Source organism: Denticeps clupeoides, chromosome 10, assembly GCF_900700375.1.
Source record: "Denticeps clupeoides chromosome 10, fDenClu1.1, whole genome shotgun sequence".
In the NCBI taxonomy this organism is placed as follows: domain Eukaryota; kingdom Metazoa; phylum Chordata; class Actinopteri; order Clupeiformes; family Denticipitidae; genus Denticeps; species Denticeps clupeoides.
The window spans coordinates 19,803,544-19,824,077 of record NC_041716.1 but is presented as its reverse complement, the minus strand read 5'-3'; the positions used below and the strand labels follow the sequence as shown (position 1 = coordinate 19,824,077).

Below are 20,534 nucleotides of genomic sequence, written 5' to 3'. Positions count from 1 at the left end.
TAGCACCCAACAATCTCCGAGCATGCTCTTCACTGACAAGTCTAAGCCTTATCAGGGCTCTTAGTTTGTAAACTCGATATTCTATAGAAATCGAACGAGAATTGCTGGTGTCTTCCTCTTGTAAGTCACTTTGGATAAAAGCGTCTGCTAAATAAAGTAAAGTTTTATGGAAATTTAAGTAGTCCCATGAGTAGCTTGAAATGGTACAAAAGTACAAAAAGGTTGTCAGAAGGTTCAATTTTCCAAAGGTGACTATAGTTTAGAATTTAGTTTAGTTGATAAAGAAATAAAGGAATCTTTTTTTTATAAACTTGAAAATATTACAATATTAAATATTAGTGTCATGCTACAGCATCTAAATAGGATTCAGACTAGGACTTTAAATAGGCCACTCCAAAGTCTGCATTCCATTTTTCTTCAGCCAGTTAGAGGTGGACTTGCTGGTGTGTTTCGGATCATTGTCCTGCTGAAGAGGTCACAAACAGATGGCCGGACATTCTCCTTCAGGATTTTTTTGTTAGACAGCAAAATTCAGGTTCCATTTATCACAGCAAATCACTTTGTCACACAGATCCATGTACATTTGGATGTTTTTCCTCCCTTAATAAGATTCTTCACTAAAAAATAACCACATTTTTTTTTTGTTTATCAGTGTTGTCTTTGACTAATGCTTAATATATTTTCTGATGATCTTAAACATTTAAATGTGATTTACATGGAAAAAAGGAAGAAATCAGAAGGGGCACTTTTTCACACCGCTCTATTTGTTCCATGCTTCCATATCAGAGTACAATAACACATTGGAGGGAAAAAAATTCTAAAACAGTAGTGGTGTCTGAGAATGGTTTTTATTTGAATAGTATCGGATTGTTTAATGACATGGTCCCATCATAATCTAAAGTGTGGGTTTCTGTGCAGTTGGCAGATTTATGCCTTGTGTGTAAATCATTAATATTCAAATTGTCAATTGCATCACGCTTGTACTGAGTTTGAATTTCTGAGTGCTTTAATTGGTTTGTTTGTAGGCCTCATTCCATTTTCTCTTCAGTCCACATCCAGGGAGTGCAGTGCCATGTGTTGGGAACTTCTTGATATGTTGCACACAGTGGACAAACAAACATGAAGATATCTGGAATGCTTGAAATAAAACAAACAATTTACCCACAATTTTGAAAGGGTGCCAATAATTTTGTACAGCTCTGTGTGAAATGTCAGATTTGGCTTCTTTTTCCTGTGTTGTTCCAATGGACAAAGGAAATAAACGCTTGCATACCAAAACATTTGTAAATTTAAAAAAAAAAAAAAATTTGGTAGTATTGCCGCATTTTCCGAGAAAGGTCCTGGGGTACCGATAATTTTGACCATGACTGTATCTGACAGAGACTTCAACATTAGAATATAAAGATTTTAAGGAAAAATTCCCTAAGATGAAAGTGCTTGAACTGCAATCTATAGAAAAACATTTAGAAAGATCCAACAATTCCTTGACATATTGCATCTGAATACAATATTAATTTGAATCAGGGTCACATTAATGAGGAAAAACATTACAGAGCAATTATTTATTTATGCTGAATGAGCATACCACATATACATTAACAGGCAGCCAGGTCGTACATGAATCAGTTTATGATAATTAGTAATATTATTATTAATAATATGAAGGTTTTGTGCATACCTGACCTGCATTATTCATGTTCTTTTACACACAACACCATATTAAAATGGCCCAGATTAAAGCTTTCACATCATCAATAAAATGTGTAAACCTTTGTGATCCACAGAACACAAAGTAATGCGTTCTAATGCAAAACAACCATTATACTGAGAATACAGCAACTGATTTATGGTAGAAGTAATACAAAAGCATCAAAAATGTCTAAGCTTTGCATGGAAAACAGTGAACAAAGAGGAGTTCAATGTTGCAACGAGGCTTTATTAGCAGGGTGTTGACTCGCAGTTCCTCCTCCGGTCATAAGAAACATCAATGTTATGTACAAGATCATGATTAATAAGAACACTGCTTTCCCTGCTGCCAAAGGTTAAGTGCTGATGTCCCCCAAACCCAAAGATTTTTTTTTTATGCGAGTCCAGGGCACACAGACTAATTTTACCACTGCTTCCTTTCAGCCACTTCGCTCCTTTCTTCAATTTGGTCTGATTTTCCCCCCACTCCTCTTTCAGAGTCTGTGGGGCTCAACCCACTTGTATGTTCCCTCATAGCGAAAGCCAACCCTCTTCAGCAGATCATCTGCCTCTGTAGGACCACGGCTACAAGACAAACATGGGGGGTATAAACAGGTATAAAAGATCTTTGTGTGGGTGGGTGGGTGGGTGGGAACGACGTACCTTCCATAGGTGTACTTCACAGGGGGCTTCTTTTCTTTTTCAACCTGATGAAGAAGTGGGGTGAAGATCCTCCAGGCTTCCCTCAGCTCATCACTGTATGAAAACAGACAGAACATATTCCCCCCGTACAAGTTTTACATTCCACCACCATTCACTTAGTATAAAACTACTGTAGACATGCTGACCTGCGCACAAAGTGCATCTGGCTGCCGCAGAAGACATCCAGAATCAGCCGCTCATAAGCATCTGGAAGTTTGATGTCCTGGTTTGAAATGGCCAGAGAGACAAGTCATTTTAAACTTCAACAGCAGGATTTAAAAATGTTGTCTGAGGTATCTGGTTATGTAAAATTTTTTCCCCATGCACGTAAACGCATGTTCTGTGTACTGAAGGAAAGCCAAGGAACACCTTGTATCTACTGCGGTAGGTGAGGTCCAGCTCTGTCTCCTCAGGACTGAAGTACATGCCGGGCTTTTTGGTCATCATTTTAGCATAAATGGCCTCGTTGGGCTGCACTCGGACCACCAGCTCATTTCTCCTGCACTGGGTGCCAAAGATATCCCCAGGAACATCGGTGAACTGCAACCGCACTTCAGCCTTGCGCTCATTTAGTGCTTTTCCACACCGTAGAACAAATGGAACACCTACCAATGGTTTAAAAAAAAAAAAAACAAAAGAAAAAAAAAATGTTATTAAATGAGTATATTAGGATTTAAAATGTCATTTAAAATGTACAGCTTTAGAAACGTACCATCCCAACGCTCATTGTTAACATAAAGGACAGCAGTGGCAAAAGTAGCAGTTGTGGAGTCCTTGGGAACAGTTGGGTCATCCAGGTAACCTAATTTGGATTCACCTTCACCTTTTGGATCCCCAACATATTGGCCAAGCACCACGTTGGACAGTGACAGTGGAGCAATGCACTTCAGCACCTTCACCTGCAGAGTGCGCCAGTTACAGCAACAAGGATATATACTTTTAATAAGGTTGTTTCACAAGAGCCACAACTCAATCAATCAATCTAGTAACTCATTACCTTCTCATCACGGACATCATCAGAGCTGGTGGAGGCTGGCTTCTCCATGGCAACCAGACACAGCATCTGGAGGAGGTGGTTCTGCATTACATCACTGGAGGGTTTTTAAAAATAAATAAATAAATGTGTTTGATTAAATTGTCAACAAATACATTATGAGACCATATCCTATCACTGATAAGTTGCCATAGGACACTCCATACCGTATGATGCCAAAGTCATCAAAATATCCACCCCGACCCTGAGTACCAAAAGGCTCTTTGAAGGTAAGGACCACACATGCTACACTGTCCCTGTTCCAAATGGGCCCAAAAATCCGGTTTCCAAACCTGAGAGAGAACACACACAGAGCTCAGCATGGGCTCTCACCAGCACGCGCCAGAGAAGAGGCTTTCAGCGGTGTTTAGATTATGCCAGTATTATTCAAACAAGCACAGCTGTGTTTGACAACCAAAGAGAGGAGAAAATGGACGTGGAAGAGTTTGTGCGTGTATACACACATATATACAGTACAGGCCAAAAGTTTGGACACATCATCTCATTCAATGTGTTTTGATTGATTCCACATCAATCTGGTTCCCACTGTGAAGCATGGAGGAGGAGGTGTGATGGTGTGGGGGTGTTTTGTTGGTGGATTTATTCAAAATTGAAGGCACACTGAACCAGCATGGCTACCACAGCATCCTGCAGTGACATGCCATCCCATCCGGTTTCCGTTTTGGACGATCATTTAATTTTCAACAGGACAATGACACCAAGCACATCTCCAGACTGTGTGAGGGCTATTTGACCAAGAGGAAGAGTAATGGAGTGCTGCGGCAGATGACCTGGCCTCCACAGTCACCGGACCTGAACCCTATCAAGATGGTTTGGGGTGAGCTGGACTGCAGAGTGAAGGCAAAGGGGCCAACAAGTGCTAAACACCTCTGAGAACTCCTTCAAGACTGTTGGAAAACCATTTCAGGTGACGACCTCTTGAAGCTCATCAAGAGAATGCCAAGAGTGTACAAAGCAGTAATCAGAGCAAAGGGTGGCTATTTTGAAGAATCTAGAATATAAAACATGTTTTCAGTTATTTCACCTTTTTTTGTTAAGTACATAACTCCACGTGTTCATTCCTAGTTTTGATGCCTTCAGTCAGAATCTACCAACGTAAATAGCCATGAAAATAAAGAAAACACATTGAATGAGAAGGAGTGTCCAAACTTTTGGCCTGTACTACATAGATTGCGTAAGAATGAGATGGTTAACTAGTCAGCTTTAGAAAAACACAAACGCTTGAGATGTTACAAGAACTAAAAGCCACCTTAAGACCATGAGATTCTGCACCATCTCCTTGCCCAAGTAGTGGTCGATACGGTAGATCTGGTCCTCAGTGAAAAGTGCAGACAGGTGGTTTGACAGCTCCTCGGAGCTCTGGAGGTCACGGCCAAAAGGCTTTTCAACAATCACCCTATTCCAGCCCCTACACACAAGTATGAGACAACAACATTTATTTCTTATATAGCCCAAAATCACAAACAGTATGTCTCAATGGGCTTTGACAGGTCCTACAGTTGACACCCCCACACTTGACCCTTCTGTGCACTAGGTAAATGTTTAAAAAAAAATTACAAATAAAATTTGTGATTGTCCAATAAAAGAAAAAGGCCTCCAGTTGTAGGAGGTGGAGAAGTCCAGAGTGTAGTCCAGTGTCATTGTGTACATTAAGAGTCCATACTGATGCTAGGTCAGCTTTCACATCTATACACTATAAAACATCGGTGCAACTGCTCAATAGGTCCTTGATGTGATGCGGCCACCATACTAGCAGCCGATTGCAATCATAGGTTCTGTTGCATGATTAGTAATGTTATCTGCAGCCTAATCACCAGAATATTACATTGCCAAATAATGCAATTTCAAACACAGTAATAATATGACCGTAATTAAATCCAGTTAATACTGCATTGCCAGAACACGGTTGATGGCACTGGCAATACTACCTAAAGCTGAATGATGTCACTTGCCCAACACTTCTCCCCTCTCATTGTTACATGATGCACCTAAAGGAGCCTGATTTCTGTGGAAATGTAGTTTCACCAGAACCTGGATCTAAGAGAGAGGACAGCGCTCACTTGCTGCTCATGCAGTGATGCCTGATGTTCTTGGCAACATCGTGGTAGACACTGGGGGGCAAGGCCAGATAGAAGAGCCTGTTGGCCTCCGGACCACCGGGTAAGGAGTCTAGGTGGTTGTGGAGCTGGGAGAAGGCGCTTGGGTCTCCATACTTTCCACTAATGTAGGAGTTCAGGCTAAAGAATGCGGCTAAACGGTCAGCCTCAGTGTCCTCAACCTGGAACAGAATTATATACATGTCTACATATAAGAGGGAGAGCATATGTGTGTAATACTACTAAACCCACGAGACCCATTCACACAAACCTTCATATGAGGCAGGCATGCAGTCCGAATGGCTTCAACAGTCAGGTCTGACCGAGCAAAACCCACAAAGTAAGTCTGCTCTGGGAGAAGTCCATCTTTGAACAGCCACCTAGTAGGAAACATCTAAATTAGATTACATTATGAAAACAGATTATAGAAAAGTAGTCATTAGTTTACATATATTAAAAAAAAAAAAAAAAAAAGCACCATAAAGTTGGGTAGATCTTCTTTTTGGCGAGATCCCCCTAAGAAGGAAATATTAACAATAGGTTAATGCAACTCTTCAAGCTGCATGACTGTTCAGCAGCAACCTTTTTCTTATAAGCAGTTAAATTCCTATTGATAAACTTTCAATCAGAACAGGTCACTACTCACAATGACAATAAATACCTTTATGCAACCACAACCACACAACACCCATAAACCAGAGGTCATTTGGCACAGAGTTTCTTTTGTCAAGCCACGTTTCAGATGGATTATTGTTTTGGTCTGACGAGTCTAAAGTGAAGACACGCCTTGCTTTATGCAGGTTGGCCACTAAACGAAATATAATACGTAGGCTCTCATGCAAAAAGTTCAAATATTTTCAAAACCTTCCCTGCAATTTTTGTCTTACAAAACAATTGCAAAATGTTCAGAGTGTCCACAGATGTACGAAACACTTCCTGCTTCCATCCGTTCTGCATTAAAGGCAAAGACTCACTAATTGGATCAGGGAAATGCACAAGATTAATGGTCCCTCATTAATTCTAAAACTGGGAGAAATAATTCAGGAAATATCTTAAGCAAATTGAAAGGCTAATACAAAGAAAGAAACAAAAAATTATTAAAATGCAGAAAATATGCAGTGAAAAGGCACTAGTTATGCTTCTCACGCCTTTGTGTAAACTGCAGACTCATAGCAAGGTGCAGTTGACCAGGAAGGACTTTTGTCCAGCATTTTAAACACTAATCTTGCTCAAGGTAACAGGCATAAGGACACAGGACGGCCAGCCCAGCGACATCACAGCCAAAACAAGCAAAGGTATTATGCCCGGTCGTCCACGCCTTTATCCATCTGTGCCTGGCTGCGACTGAAAGAAAAATGCTGACTGGGGCATGATATTGCACAAACACAGCCAGCTCACGCTGCCACGAAAGACAGAAAAGGAGATAAAGACATTTTTTGTGTTGCAGCAGGGCAGACAGGCATAGGAGTGGTGTAACAGTTTCAGAAGTTTCAGATGTCGCCGGACTTCTGCAGCCTCAGAATGACTAAACAAGAAAGGACCAAGATGGCAGGATTCCAAAAGCGGCTTGATTCCTGATTGGCCAAAGCAAATCGGTCCACGCTGTTGGCTCATCTGTGGTTTTAAAACCCTGAAACATCCTCAAGGCTATAGTCAGAAATAGCAGGGTCACATTAGCAAACATTAACAAGAGCATTTCCTCATTTGGCCTGGGTGCAAATCTCTGAACACTACACCTCCATTCTTCTCACTTCCTCATTCTTCCTCCATTATCTATTTTTCCAATCATTTTTGGGGATTTTCTGTAGCAGCACTTCCATTTGACTCATTCGTGAATGTAAAACACACACAAAGAAAACGAAGCCTCACCGAAGCACCCATAATGATGAAGATGTGCACATCAGACTGCCGGAACTTCTCATTGTCGTACAGTTCCTTCCTCAACTCCCCGAACACCTCGGATCGAGAGAGAGGGAGGCTCATCTTCACTGAAAAACACGGCAGCAAAAAAAGTTTTTTTTTTTTTAAATTGCAAAAGGTAAACAAAAGATGAAAAGAAACTACACACTACATCTACCCCCCCCCCCAAAAAAAAAACAATACACTTTAATGAACAAAAAAAAAAGCTATGATGATGCACTTATTCTAATCAATGATTAAAAGGTGACCGGTTCGGAAACCGATTGTTCGTCCACACACGGTTCATGACTCGGCCACTGTCACTTCGCTCAGTGTCGCACATCGGGACTCATGTCACCACCAAACCCGCGCTACCGGTGCAGGTGTGCAGATCGCATTTTATGTCCCGGGACAGTTGCATTAGGCCACGAGTAGACGACGGAGTAACGCGACGCGTGAGGAGCAAGACGAGACCACGAACGTCCGAACGGAGAGATTATGAAGCCCCTACTCACATCCGCACGTCGTCGGCGTGCGCGCGAGGCCACCAGAGCAGCGAAACGTGCAGGGACTCGGCGCGCGTTTCCTGCTTCCCGGAGAAAGTCACACGGCGCGATCCGCTGTTTTTATTGGTTTAGAGAGGAACTCACCAGCGCTCGGTAGACTCCCCATCACCACAGCATCAGCGACGTCACGCGTGCCGAGGATAAGGGGAAGGCGGAGGGGGCGGGGACTGGCAGCGGCGCTAAGCCCGAAGCGCGCCAATCACAGCGCAGACGGACGCGGCTCAACTTCCGACCGACCAATCACAGTCGGCGGCCTTATTAAAGTTACGGGGCGCGACAAAGTGCTATAATAGCCCTTGAGAATAAGTAGCTCAGGTCTAGTTCTTCTTTTAAGTAAGTTCAGCTGCTAGTACTAATACTACTAGCCGTTTATAATAGCGGAAGGCTCATTATTAAATGTTCAATCAAACACTATAAAAACCCACTGCTTACAAACTAGAGCGACTAAAGGCAATGTTTTCTTCAGGTCCGTATAACATTTGTACAATTTGGCTATATATCTCAACAACCACAACACTTCATATAAGTCTAATACACTCCAGCACTTTCAATCACTTCTGGACTCAATCCCCCCAGAATCCTTGCACAAATGTTTTACATTTTTTATTTTTACTTCACTCATTTGCACACCTGCACCCTACCTGTTACACATATTGTTTTATATTAAAAACATTTGGTTATGTTTGCAATATTTGCATATTGGTTCATTGTATACTTGCAATACTGTGGTCTATAGCAGTCGCTAAAGCATTTCACAACATATACCGTGTATGACAAATAAAAATTGAATTTAAATGGGAAACGGCGCCCTCTACAGGGGTAACAAGGTTACCAAAGATTGCCCCATCTTATACAGTACTGCATTAACATGCATGCTTGGGCCATAGTTTAATTTAAGATTGAACAGTGTAACAGCATATTCAATCAGAAAAAGCATTAACATTCATTCAATCCTCTTAAAGCACAAATACAACAAATGCATACAGGGATAATGATGTCCAAACCAATCTTCAGGGTGCATTCAAATGATTTCATCTCATGAATACAAAAATATACAATATCTGTGACACAAAAAAAAAAAAAATTCAGTTGAACTCCCAGTGCTGATTGTGGTTTGTGGGATCACAGCCCCTCATCACAAGTATTCTTCCATCTGTGGCCAAGCATTTTCCGAAAACCACACTGGTTAGGAGATAACTCTGAAAATACAGTCGACGACACAAAAAATAACTACAACCACAATTAAAGATGACATGCCTCTGAATAGTTTACACTCAGTGACTCCTTACAGCACATTAAATTATTATTTTTTTTAATCAAAAACTAAAATCACAACTAAATATAATTACATGATTTCATACTAGACTGATTGTGAACAGATGTTGATACAGTTGAGATATGAAGGTAAAATGGAAGAGTGTTTCAGAAGTCCAAATGAAATCTTTCAGTCAAATGTAGAGATGTCAAGAGAGCAGAGAGATACCAGAGTGCCTGTTTACAAAAATAAATCTTAAAAACCAACAAAGTTGGAAGGCCGGGATTATGTCCTTACGTGTGAAAAAAATGAAAAATTGACACGGTCATACATTTTCAATAATAAGCAGCAGGCAAACAGACGGTTGTGTCGTAACCTGCCTTTGGGTGTAGCAGCGTCAGGGTCCATTCCTGCTGCGGAGCCACCACTGAGCCTTTGCCTGTGTAATTGCAGGTTTCAGCCTTCACCGGTTGTGGCTCTATGGTGGCATGAAGGCACAGCTGCCACCCAACAATGTGACGGACCTCCTGGTGCACCGTAAACTCAAAATACTTTTTAGCAAAAGGAAGGAGGAGGGAAACAAAGTTTTTTTTAAATTGATAAATTGACCCATTGTAATCTTTATTTTTTTATTTTCAAACCTGCTTTGATATCAACATACTGTATGAGTCAGGGGCAATGTGAGTTTATGGATTAATTTCTGGTACCTGGTTTCCAACTCCGCTGAGGCATGCATTCATAACCATAGGTTTTCCTCCAGGGTTTTTCTTGCCAGTATCAAGACAGGTCCCATAATACAAATTTTTAAGCTTTTCAGACACACCAACAGGAAGCAACAATTACGTCTGTAACTTGTGCATTCAGTAAATGTAATCCTGAAAACCATACTAGCCCACCACATTACCGATCCATGAAGAACCGGGTTCAGGTCTGGAACAAAGGCTTCAGGGTAAATGTTCTCCAGGTACCAGCTGAAGTTCTTACAGTTCAGTCTCTCTTTGACTTTCAACCGCTTCGAAATGTCACCATACATGTTCTGAGTGAAAAAGAAAAGAGCATAACAGACAGTGCAAGTCTTTGACCTCTTGAAGTTGGCCTTTGGATGAGACTGCAATAAGGGGAATTTCAACACATTCTAAAACAAACTGAAATTGGCAGCCTGTCTCACCAGCTCAGAGATTTCTGCTGCCTTTTTGTTTACACGGTAGAAGATCTGTTTGTATTTGCCCAGCCACACCTCAGCCAGCCTCACCAGGTTTCGTGTGATGACCTCCCTCCCCTTCGGGAAGGAATGTGGGCTGTAGGAGCGAAATATGTGACCAACCACTGAGCAGGGGATGATCTCCAGTTGTCCACCGCAGAGCCACACCTACACCAAGTTACACTGAGTTCAGGGAGTCTGGTCCTACACAAACCTAAACATTAAAACTCAAAAGCACACAGATCAGTAGGTGGCACCATTTCAATTCTCAAAGCCTCTCTCTAAAAACATGGGGGTTACAAGCTGTTGTACCATCTTTGCTATAGGTGGTGGACAAGTTCCCCTTTACTGTGCATCCCATCAAAAGTGAAGACATTACACAGCAGAGCTGCTAGGAGCACTACAAGATTGCTACAGATAGCGGCACAACCAGGTCCTGAGGTCATAGAGGGGCAGAGGCAGGGACAGGGCACCCTGAACCAGTGAAATGGCACATCTTATACGTTCAAGAAATGGAAGGTGGTGCATGAGAGGATTAGAGACTAAAAGACATCCCAGTCACTGCCCCGCCACCAGGAGCCCCAAAGGGGCTAAACGTGAAGCAATGTTGGTACCAAGCTGACCACATAAGTCATCTAAGCAGGCAAAGATCTAGCTGTGTTATTATATCAGTTAGGATTAATATGATATGAGCAGTCTACCCTAAAGGACATCTCAATGTTTTCTCCTCCCCAGATCTCCATTTGGTCATCATAACCCCCAATATGTTCAAAGAAGTGTCTGGAAATGGAGAAGAGGCCTCCAGCAAATGCAGGGGTCCTGAAACACAAACAGCAGTCTACAGTGTATACTACACTGTCACTTTTGCAGTAGAGGCTCTGCTAAAGGCATCATTGCAATCAACCTCATAAATATATAACTTAAGTACTGAATAACAAAAGGCAAAGGTGTCAAAAAAAAGACAATTAGCCTTGCAGTCACCTGACTGGTTGAGTTTCAACTTTACGTCTCTTCAACGCTTGCTCCGGAATGTTCTCCCACCCAAAGCTCAGGCCCCAGTCAAAGTTGCCACGCTTATATGCTTGGACCATAGGTTTAGGCTTCTGAAATCCCATAGTGTCTTGGTCTATCACCACTATTTTAGGGCTTACGACTGCTGTAGGCTCCTCGTCTATCCTTGCCAGTAGAGGCTCCAACCAGCCATGGAAACACTCACCTTGGAGAGGACGAGAGTCAGGTTAGTATGATTTCATTATGACAATTGTGCAGACACATGGGGCATATTAAGGTATGGGAGACATAAGGGGTTGGGTGTGGCTGCTAAAGGGTTTGTTGGGGTGTGGCACAGTCATAACCCACAATGAGAGTCCAGGAAAGTGAGGATTTCTCCACGAGCTTCTTGTGCTCCCAGCAGTCGGGCAGTAATTAACCCTTTCCTCACCCGCTGCCGCAGCACACGAACAATTTTTAAGGGCCGGACATGATTTTCCAGAGGAGATCTCAAATGATCTGGAATGTAAAAGGACAACTCAGCACTTGTACATGAGACATCATAATATATGTTCCCAAAGCAAATCTTGACAAGAAGCTAAATTCTGTTGGGTAAATTGGATAAATGGGGAAAGTGGGAAAGTAGCATCCAAAACACTCTGAAGTTTGACTACATTCAGGAAACGTACAAGGTATGTCGGCCTACCATAAGTACTGGCATCATCCACCAAGATGATCTCTTTGAGCATGACTGCAGGCGCAGTGTGCAGAACACTGTAGACGGTACGCAGAAGAGCAGACCAGGCCTCATTATGGAACACAATAATAACACTAGTCGTGGGCAGAGGCGGGCAACGACGAAATTTCTGATCTATGCATCTATCCAAAGGACAGAACAAAACACCCTCAACTGTGAATCAAAACAAAGAGTACCTTAAAGGATAAACTTGCTCTTATTGCTAAGAAGGGAGGATGAGCAGACATCAGCATGCCGGTTCTAATACTTACACAGGGGGACGCGTGTCATTACCCAGACTGCGGTGAAGAGAAATTCGATCACTGGCAAATTGATTGAATTGGTTCCTGACCAGTCCTTCCTCTTTCTCCCTCAGTTCGGCAGGAGTCAGTCTGTCAGTCGCATAGGGCCTTCCAAAAGCCCCAGGGCTCTGGGGATCATCTGGTGGCCGCTGCAGGTTGGGCTTTAGGTCAGCCTTGCTGTAAAATCCAAAAAAACACTGTCTGGCCGTGGGTGTGAAGTGTTGTCCAGGAGGCAGGGGCAGAGGGGCACTGGTCTCATAAAGGATGTTGTTGGCTGCGCCCTGGGTGAACAGATGTATGTGTTTTGTGGAAAGGTGCTGCATCCAGGGTTCACTCTGCTGCATCAGAAGGAGCAGTCCCAACAACAAAGCAAGACCCAGGACCAACAGCTTCCAAAAAAAGCAGCGACGGCAGGATCGCACAGGCATCTTAACACACACAAAACTGCAAAAACACTAAATGCTTTAACTTTTATTTATAATTATATATATAAAAAAAGACACTAGTAGACACATAAAGACCTCAGAATGTTCCAAAGAGGAAAGTCATATTTCCCAGTTTTGCAGAGGACAGCGTTTTGAACTGGTCAGAAATCCTTCCTGGGTCACAGCAGGGACACGCTATTAATTTGTTCTAATTATTCCAGTTGAACCAGAAGAACTGGTGCCACCTGGCAGCTGCAATTAACTTCCTTCTAATCAACACGGGGGCCTTCATGTGGACCTCGCGGTCGCTGGTGACGCTTGAGGCGTCCAGCGTCGTTGTACACGTGACCAGGTAAATCGTGGAAGCCACGCCCACATCTCGACACTGAGGTGGGCGGGGACCGGGTCCATGGTTACGAGGCTGGAGTCACGTGACGGGCAGGACGCTCTGTCCGGAAATGGCGACCAGAGTCCCGGTGAGGAGCGGATGTTGATTACCCGACAGGCCAAGTAAATTACACAGACGTCTAATTACGAAAAGTTGTACACGGGGTACTTGCAGAGCAACTCAAAGGATGACAAATTATATGAAAACATTAAATACAAATATATGTTAATATTTCCATATAAGCGTTTTGATTTCTTTGTTTTAACTGCATCTGAAAAATAGGCTTTCTTCCCTGTTATTTGAAAACGTTTTAAGTATTGTTTTAAGTATTCCGAGTTTTACAAATACATATAGGGACTGTTAAATATGAACTTTCCTATACTATCAACGGTTCTATTACACTTTCAACCTGTTATTGTGGAAGTCTAGCTAACCACATACCATACAAACAGAACACTTTTAAATGTTGTTTTTTTTAATAATCTTTTTCCATAAAATAATACGGAGCAAAAAAAATTTAACTGCTTACTAGTTGACTATTGAAGTCCCACAAAATAAAACAAACCAGCAAATCAAAATGGATGACAAGAAAATAGACTCCATGTTACATACGCTGCAGAGAAATGGTCCAGCTTAAAACCACATAGATGAACCTGAGCCACCAACCAGTCCAGGGCACTCCAGTTCCAGCCCATCCAGGCTAAATTAATCAAGAAAAGAAAGTACCCTGTCTAGATAAAATTGGACAATCTTTACTTTTTTAAGTCATAATATCCCCCAGGAACATCTGTACTTGCTGCTTAGCCCCAAAGGCTCTACATAAATTCTTTGTAATAGCACCATTCACTCTGTCACATTAGACCAGTGCTCAATGCCCCTAGTGAGCAAACCAAAGGTGACAGTGACAAGGGAAAAAAAATAGGAAACCTTGAGAGGAACCAAGGCTCAGAAAGGAGAAACCATCGTCTTCTGGTTCAGCATTGGATTACCCTGGTTTATTCATATTTAGTGAGCTACATCCAGGTAATACTGGCATAGAGTGAGTCCAGTTGAAGTAGTGCTGAGGTTGCATTTGAGATCTAGGTTAGTATCAGAATATACTAACCAGACTTGTAAGGGCCAAGCAGTTAGGACCTTGGTGTGGGGAAAAAGATAAGGCTGAGTTAATATTGAGTTAACTATGACATTTGGTGAGTGCTAAACATTACAAGCATTACTAATGCAAGGGGAGTGTTAGTAAAAGCCTGGATTTAAATATTGAAACAGTGTCTGATGCCCAAACATTTTTTGGTAGGATGTTCCAAAGATTTGGAGCTCTACAAGCAAATGCTGTTTGCAGCTGTGACTTTGTGTACATGGGGTCCAGCAAGTAGCCTTCTCCAGACAACAAAGGGATCATATAATTATACTGGATATACTGGATCATGATCATGCAAAGATTTATAATTGATTTATAATTATAATTGAGAAGCGAATTTTAAAGTCAATATGGCACTTAACGGGAAGCCAGTGCAAATCTGAACCAAATAAGTGTTGATTTGAAACTGTAGACTCAAAATTGCCAGTTACCATACAAGTACAGTGAAATGACAAAGTAAGCTTATCCATCAGATTCCTTTTAGTGAATTTTGCATATATATATACAACCAGAAGGTCAACAGCTGAATTGTATAATCTGTGATTGTTGCCAAAAAACAATATACTATGAAGTGTCTGGAAGAGAACAAACACAATAGTGCACACACAATGTTGTCTATGTGTATTAGATCCTATGGCATGAGCATTAACCACTTGGCCATCACAGTTGGTTGGTTGCAGTATATTTTATACCCTTACTATTAGCCTGAGCTCATCCTACATTGTTGCCTGTGTCTATCATACTACATAAGAGCCATCTTGACTTAAATATAAGTTTCTGTGTCATGAAAATAAGTTGTCATCTTACATTCTGGATCTATATAAAATGCAGTGCTGATAAATACAATGGGGCAATATTAACCATGTGGGCTGCCATGTACTTGTAAGAATGAAAAACAGTTGGAAACCCTTGCCTTAGTGAAGGAAACTCTCGAGGTATTTCATGGTGAAGTAATAAATGATGAGCTATTCAATATCAAATATTTAAAATATTTACTGGATCTGCCTGTGGTCTCCGAGCTCATGTCTCATAGTTTCTCAGCCCTTTCACATGCTGGAAATGAGGATGCTGATGTGAAAATCTAAATCCTTTAAGACACTTTCATTAAGGAAATCAAATCAGCAGGTCAAAACAGACATTTTTTATTATATTCTTTTTCAAGGGGAAATGGTTACTTCCATGTCAGTCACTGTTCCATTTTAATTTTGCAAAGTTGAAATGCTAGTCCCTTTTCTTGTTCTCTGACCAAAGAAAATAAAAAATAAAAATTAAACTAAACTTTAAAAAAGAAAAGAAACAAGACCAGGATTCTTCAGCCCTGATCATGACACAGAGGCCCCAGTGTGAGTTTCAGTAGTTCCAAAATACTTCATTCGGATCCACCAGGTGTGCCTGCTCCCATCCGGCTCGGGACAGCAAAACCTCATCTAAGGCTCATTTGTAACAAAAGCCTGAGCTACTGCCGGTACTAACATGATCAACTTTCACAACCATCAACCACAGCCCGTCTTATCAAAATTGAAATCAATACTAGTACCAGGATGAATGGGGGAATGGGGCTGAACTGGCTAGTATAACTGTGTAACTGTTGTGAATGGAAATAAGCACCTGTAACACAGTGATAGATATAATGACATTTAGACACATATAGAACACTTTTTTTTCTGTCTTTCTGCAGTTCAGTTCATGCTCTGATGGGAGTGGGTTGAGGGAGATTTAAGGCAAATACAAATGTGCCATGTCTCAACAAGGATAAATGATTTTGGTGCTGCCTGTTAGGTGGTGTGCTATATTAACATGCTGTTAAGATCTTCCTAAAGTAATCTGCCATAAAAAAAAGTCTTAATAGTTCAGGATACTGATGTACCTTTGGCAGGGCTGGTGGGGGGAATATTATTTCTGTTATCACTGACTGCAGTTGATCAGTTGGTACCAGTGTGCTTGGGCTGATTGCGGAGTTCAGAAGTCTACACACACACAACACTGCATCAGCTGCACTAATGTCATTACCAATTATACTGAGCATTTGATTGAGAAATGTTTCAAAAAAGTTAAAATTGCTAATTGCATTAGGAATACTTTCCTGGTGGCAAAAAAATAATTTTTTGCATTGGCCATGTTAATTGGCCAGCCCATCAGAATGCTTGTAATATCTGCTGATCAGACAGACAGGCAATTTATTGTCCTTTCAAGCTAAAATTTTAAACCTCAGAAACATTTCCATCAACTTGCATGCCCTTTTTTGTTGTAATTATGGGAAACAACAGTCCCTCATCAAACTGTAGGGCCTTGTTGGCATTGTGTTGGGTATGCAAGTGTAGGGATCTGAGGAAAATAAAGAAGAAAATGGATGCTGAAAGTCCAGGATGCAGGATTGTTGTGACATTTGTGAACATGCCCCATGCACAGTAATATTTAGCAGCAGGAAAATATGGTCCTTAGGCACCTTTGTAAAGTAGTCCTTATCTTGCAGCAGGTAAGGCTTTTTGGTTATTTACCAGATTTGCATGCTGTTCAAGGTTGGTGGAACGAATAAGATATTTTATTGGTCTTTCGGATAACTGTCTTGTAAGTTGACACCAGTTTGGGCATAAACAAGTTTTCATATTGAACTCTTAATGACCTATCAAATAGGTCATAAGTATTCAATGAAACCATGATGTGATGATTCTGGGCATCTGGCTAAAATCAAAGGTGAAACGGTGCAAATTAAAGGAAAAACTGCATAAATGGTGAACAGGACAGTGATCCCATCCTCAGTGTTAGAACGTCTGCAGAATAGTAACATGAAACTGCTTAATCCAGTGAACTTGCATAAAGGCAAACAAGATTCACTAACAGCATGCAAACCAGTTATCATACCCAAGCTCTTAACTGCTGTGAAAAAAAATGCATTTATTCCAATTTTGCTAGTTTTGACTGAAATATTTTCAACCTGACAAACTATGTGTAGACTTCTGCTGTCCGTTATACATCCTTACATTCCCGGCACATTTTACCATCATTGATCCTTTAAGTTGGAATGGAGTCATAATAATAACAACCATAAGAGTAATAAAAATTATGAATACAGAGGTACAAAATACCCAACATTAAAACTTGAAACAAACAAACAAATGAACAAAAATGTTGAGAAGATACCACAATCAGACATGCTTTTGAGCAGTTAGGTTTGGCAAGAAAGCAGTTTGTTGAATCATAGAAACCTCACAGTGAAAAGAGTTATGCCCCTTCAAGATTACAAAGCACAGTATTCAGTCATAATTTATAGATATATTTCTGTCTTTTAAAAAAAGTCTCTCTATATGAATTAGAACACAATGAACTGTCTGGTTCTGGTACCGTAGTATCCAATCCCATGGCTTTCCCCAGTGTCTGCGAAACGTCTTTTTTAAGCTTTTGTTTTTGTACCAAAAAATACTTTTTTTTAAAGAGAAAAAAAAGACACAGTTGACCGAAGGTGGGAAAAAAGAGCCCGTTCTCTTCTGCACGTGAGGAAAGGTCAGACCCTGCTGAGTGCAGGAGTAAGCGCAAGTGAACCCTGCGGTCATCCAGACCTGCTCAGCATGTAGCCACTGAGGGGGCAAAGGGAACAAAAGCTTAGTTTGGCTTCTCTCCATCATCAAATAGAAAAAAAAAAAGAACAGAACAGAAAAAAAAAAAACAAGAAAAGTTGTATTCGGAGGAAAAAGTTGAGAGAAAAAAACAAGTGGAGCTGACAAATGGGTGTATGAATTCCAAACTGCCACAGAGAACTGAACGTACCTCTTTTCATTTTCTATTAAATACTTTGGTCTTTGGTCAATATCGTTTTTTTCTTCGTAATTTATACACATATCTGCAGACACATAAATATACATATACATCTATACATGTATATGTACTGTATATATGTGCATGTATGTTTTCACACATTTTCCATAAAGGACTTTTTGCACATAACATCAAGATCAAAATAAATAAAGAATTATGAAATAAACATGTACCTGTATTTATAATCTCTGAAAGAAAAATAACTGGGAAAAAAAAAACTAAAATTAAGTTCAAGAAAAAGCCTTATGTACAGCGATTTCTTCAGTGGCTGAAGGCCTTAGTTAAATAAACAGACTTTGCATCTTTCAAGTAGCCTGAGAGGGCGGCTTAAAACCAGAAACAATCCTTCAATGTGCGCACCGCACTAAAACGCTTTTTCTCAAAAACTGAGTTCGTCATTCTCATAGTCTTCACATACTTTTTGATTTGTGTTGTCTTTTTTCCCAAGTGGTGACATGGCTACTTGTTTCACAATAGGTCAACTTGCACACTCTCCCTCCTGTCCTGCGAAGGAACTGTGGGAATCTGGAGACCCTGCTGGAGGCTGGTGCTAACTGTTGGGAGGTCCGTCGTTCAAGAAGTAAGTGGTCATCTCCCCTTTGCCCTTCACCTTCACCACCCCACGGCACTCTAGCTGATAGCCTTTACTTGCCAGCACCTGGTACAGATCTGTGGTCACCTGTAGGGACGGCAGAGGCACAGGAAAACTGCACTCAAACAACACATTCTCTCCAACGCTGCTTATGGCAGAAGTGTCACACATTCCTACCTGAATTCGATCTGGAACACCTGTGCTGTCCATGCGACTGGCCACATTGACTGTGTTTCCCCAAATGTCATACTGGGGCTTCCTGGCCCCAATGACCCCTGCAACCACTGGTCCAATATTCAGCCCTTAAAAGAGAAAAAGATGGGGGAAAAACTTAACTAAACACCTCATCAAAACACCTCAACTCCATCGCTGACATCCTCTGCATTTTGCATTTTTATTTGATCACTTTGGGTGAGCAATTCTTCATTTTCAAGCAAAATATCTTGAAATGAATTATTTATTCTTTAATGCTCCTATAGCATTTAAAACAGGACATAATAGCGGACTGTTTTTACACACACCTTTCCTTGTGGAAAAAAATATGGGAACACTACCTCAACTATCACAGGACGTACAGCGGGGAAAATAAGTATGTGACACATCAGCGTTTTTATAAGGGTAAGTGGGCTATTGACACAAAATTTCCACCAGATGTTGCCCTCAAGCCAAATATTGAATTCATAAAAAGAAATCAGAATATTTAAGTATACAAGTTGAGTCATAAAAAATAAAGTGAAATGACACAGGGAATAAGTATAAAACACACTTTATTTAATACTTTGTAGAAAAGCCTTTGTTGGTGATTACAGCTTCTAGACGCCTCTTCTATGGAGAGACCAGTCATCTGCATTGCTCAGGAGTGATTCTGGCCCATTCTTCCACACAAACGGTCTTTAAATCTTGAAGGATCCTTGATCTTCAGTTCTCGCCATAGATTTTCTATGGGATTTAGGTCAGGTGATTGACTGGGCCATTCAAGCAACTTGATTTTCTTTCTTTGAAACCACTTCATTGTTTCGTTGGCCTTGTGTTTGGGATCATTGTCTTGCTGAAATGTCCACCCTCTTTTCATTTTCAGCTTTCTGGTAGATGGCAGCAGATTTTTATCCAGAATGTCTCGATACATCTCTCCATTCATCCTGCCTTCAATAATATGAAGTCTGCCAGTACCCCTTGCTGAAAAGCAGCCCCAAACCATGATGCTTCCACCCCCAAACTTAACTGTTGGTATGGTGATCTTGGGGTGGCGGGCAGTGCCATTTGTTCTCCAAACATGGTGTGTAGAATGACAGCCAAAAAGTTCAATTTTGCTTTCATCTGACCATACTATAGTCTCCCAGTAATCCACAGGCTTCTCCAAATGCTGTTTCGCAAAGGTTAACCGAGCCTCAATATGCTTTTTGTTAAGCAATGGAGTCTTGCGTGGTGTTTAATACTTATTCCCTGTGTCATTTCACCTTAATTATTATGACAACTTGTATTCTTAAATGTTATGATTTCTTTGTATGAATTCTATATTTGGCTTGAGGGCAACATCTGGTGGAAATTTTTTGTGTCAATAGCCCACTTGAAAATCACCTTACTTATAAAAATGCTTATGTGTCAAATACTTATTTTCCCTGCTGTATCTGTGCATTGCTGCATCAAGCTTTTCAGCACTGAAGGGTACATTGTAAGCCAGAGACGCTTAA

The 20,534-nt window shown here is 41.0% G+C and overlaps 3 protein-coding genes across 6 annotated transcripts in view; all 3 read right to left on the bottom strand.

Moving 5' to 3' along the window:
* Positions 1–1,547: 1,547 nt before the first annotated feature.
* Positions 1,548–8,125, bottom strand: g6pd (glucose-6-phosphate dehydrogenase). Of its 2 annotated transcripts, none has more exons than XM_028993223.1 (13): positions 8,088–8,125; positions 7,408–7,526; positions 6,017–6,054; positions 5,810–5,918; positions 5,503–5,720; positions 4,692–4,850; positions 3,589–3,714; positions 3,386–3,479; positions 3,101–3,287; positions 2,758–2,993; positions 2,535–2,611; positions 2,350–2,442; positions 1,548–2,271 (listed from the first exon to the last, which is right to left on the bottom strand). In XM_028993223.1, the coding sequence occupies exons 1-13, from the start codon at positions 8,107–8,109 to the stop codon at positions 2,181–2,183; spliced, it is 1,569 nt and encodes a 522-aa protein (XP_028849056.1). In that variant the 5' UTR covers positions 8,110–8,125; the 3' UTR covers positions 1,548–2,180. The 2 variants fall into 2 exon arrangements, with proteins under 2 accessions (XP_028849056.1, XP_028849057.1); XM_028993224.1 differs by lacking the exon at positions 8,088–8,125 and adding an exon at positions 7,953–8,087.
* A 1,428-nt stretch (positions 8,126–9,553) lies between these two features.
* Positions 9,554–12,810, bottom strand: LOC114798064 (polypeptide N-acetylgalactosaminyltransferase 6-like). Its single transcript, XM_028993442.1, has 9 exons — positions 12,458–12,810; positions 12,156–12,328; positions 11,819–11,968; positions 11,441–11,675; positions 11,161–11,278; positions 10,427–10,627; positions 10,163–10,294; positions 9,966–10,067; positions 9,554–9,809 (listed from the first exon to the last, which is right to left on the bottom strand). Exons 1-9 carry the CDS (start codon positions 12,808–12,810, stop codon positions 9,594–9,596), a joined length of 1,680 nt encoding a protein of 559 aa, XP_028849275.1. The 3' UTR covers positions 9,554–9,593.
* Positions 12,811–15,559: 2,749 nt separating this feature from the next.
* adcy6a (adenylate cyclase 6a) overlaps positions 15,560–20,534 on the bottom strand; it is a 42,541-nt gene continuing 37,566 nt past the window's right edge. For all 3 annotated transcript variants that reach the window (XM_028992825.1, XM_028992827.1, XM_028992826.1), the window contains exons 23-24: positions 19,021–19,145; positions 15,560–18,930 (exon numbers count right to left, since the gene is read on the bottom strand). In XM_028992825.1, coding sequence (XP_028848658.1) covers positions 18,802–18,930; positions 19,021–19,145 — 254 coding nt within the window. In that variant the 3' untranslated portion in view covers positions 15,560–18,801. The remainder of the gene's footprint in view (positions 18,931–19,020; positions 19,146–20,534) is intronic.

What these genes read in the sequence shown, in the direction of transcription:
- g6pd (XM_028993223.1), bottom strand. Translation starts at nt 8,109, where the DNA reads ATGGGGAGTCTACCGAGCGCTG. An exon ending in CATGCCTGCCTCATATGAAG is followed by an intron (nt 5,721 to 5,809) that starts GTTTGTGTGAAT and finishes ATTCTGTTCCAG; the next exon opens with GTTGAGGACACTGAGGCTGA. An exon ending in CCTACCGCAGTAGATACAAG is followed by an intron (nt 2,612 to 2,757) that starts GTGTTCCTTGGC and finishes ATTTCAAACCAG; the next exon opens with GACATCAAACTTCCAGATGC.
- LOC114798064 (XM_028993442.1), bottom strand. Translation starts at nt 12,810, where the DNA reads ATGCAGCACCTTTCCACAAAACACATACATCTGTTCACCCAGGGCGCA. An exon ending in GGATGATGCCAGTACTTATG is followed by an intron (nt 11,969 to 12,155) that starts GTAGGCCGACAT and finishes TTTACATTCCAG; the next exon opens with ATCATTTGAGATCTCCTCTG. An exon ending in GTTGAAACTCAACCAGTCAG is followed by an intron (nt 11,279 to 11,440) that starts GTGACTGCAAGG and finishes TTTGTGTTTCAG; the next exon opens with GACCCCTGCATTTGCTGGAG.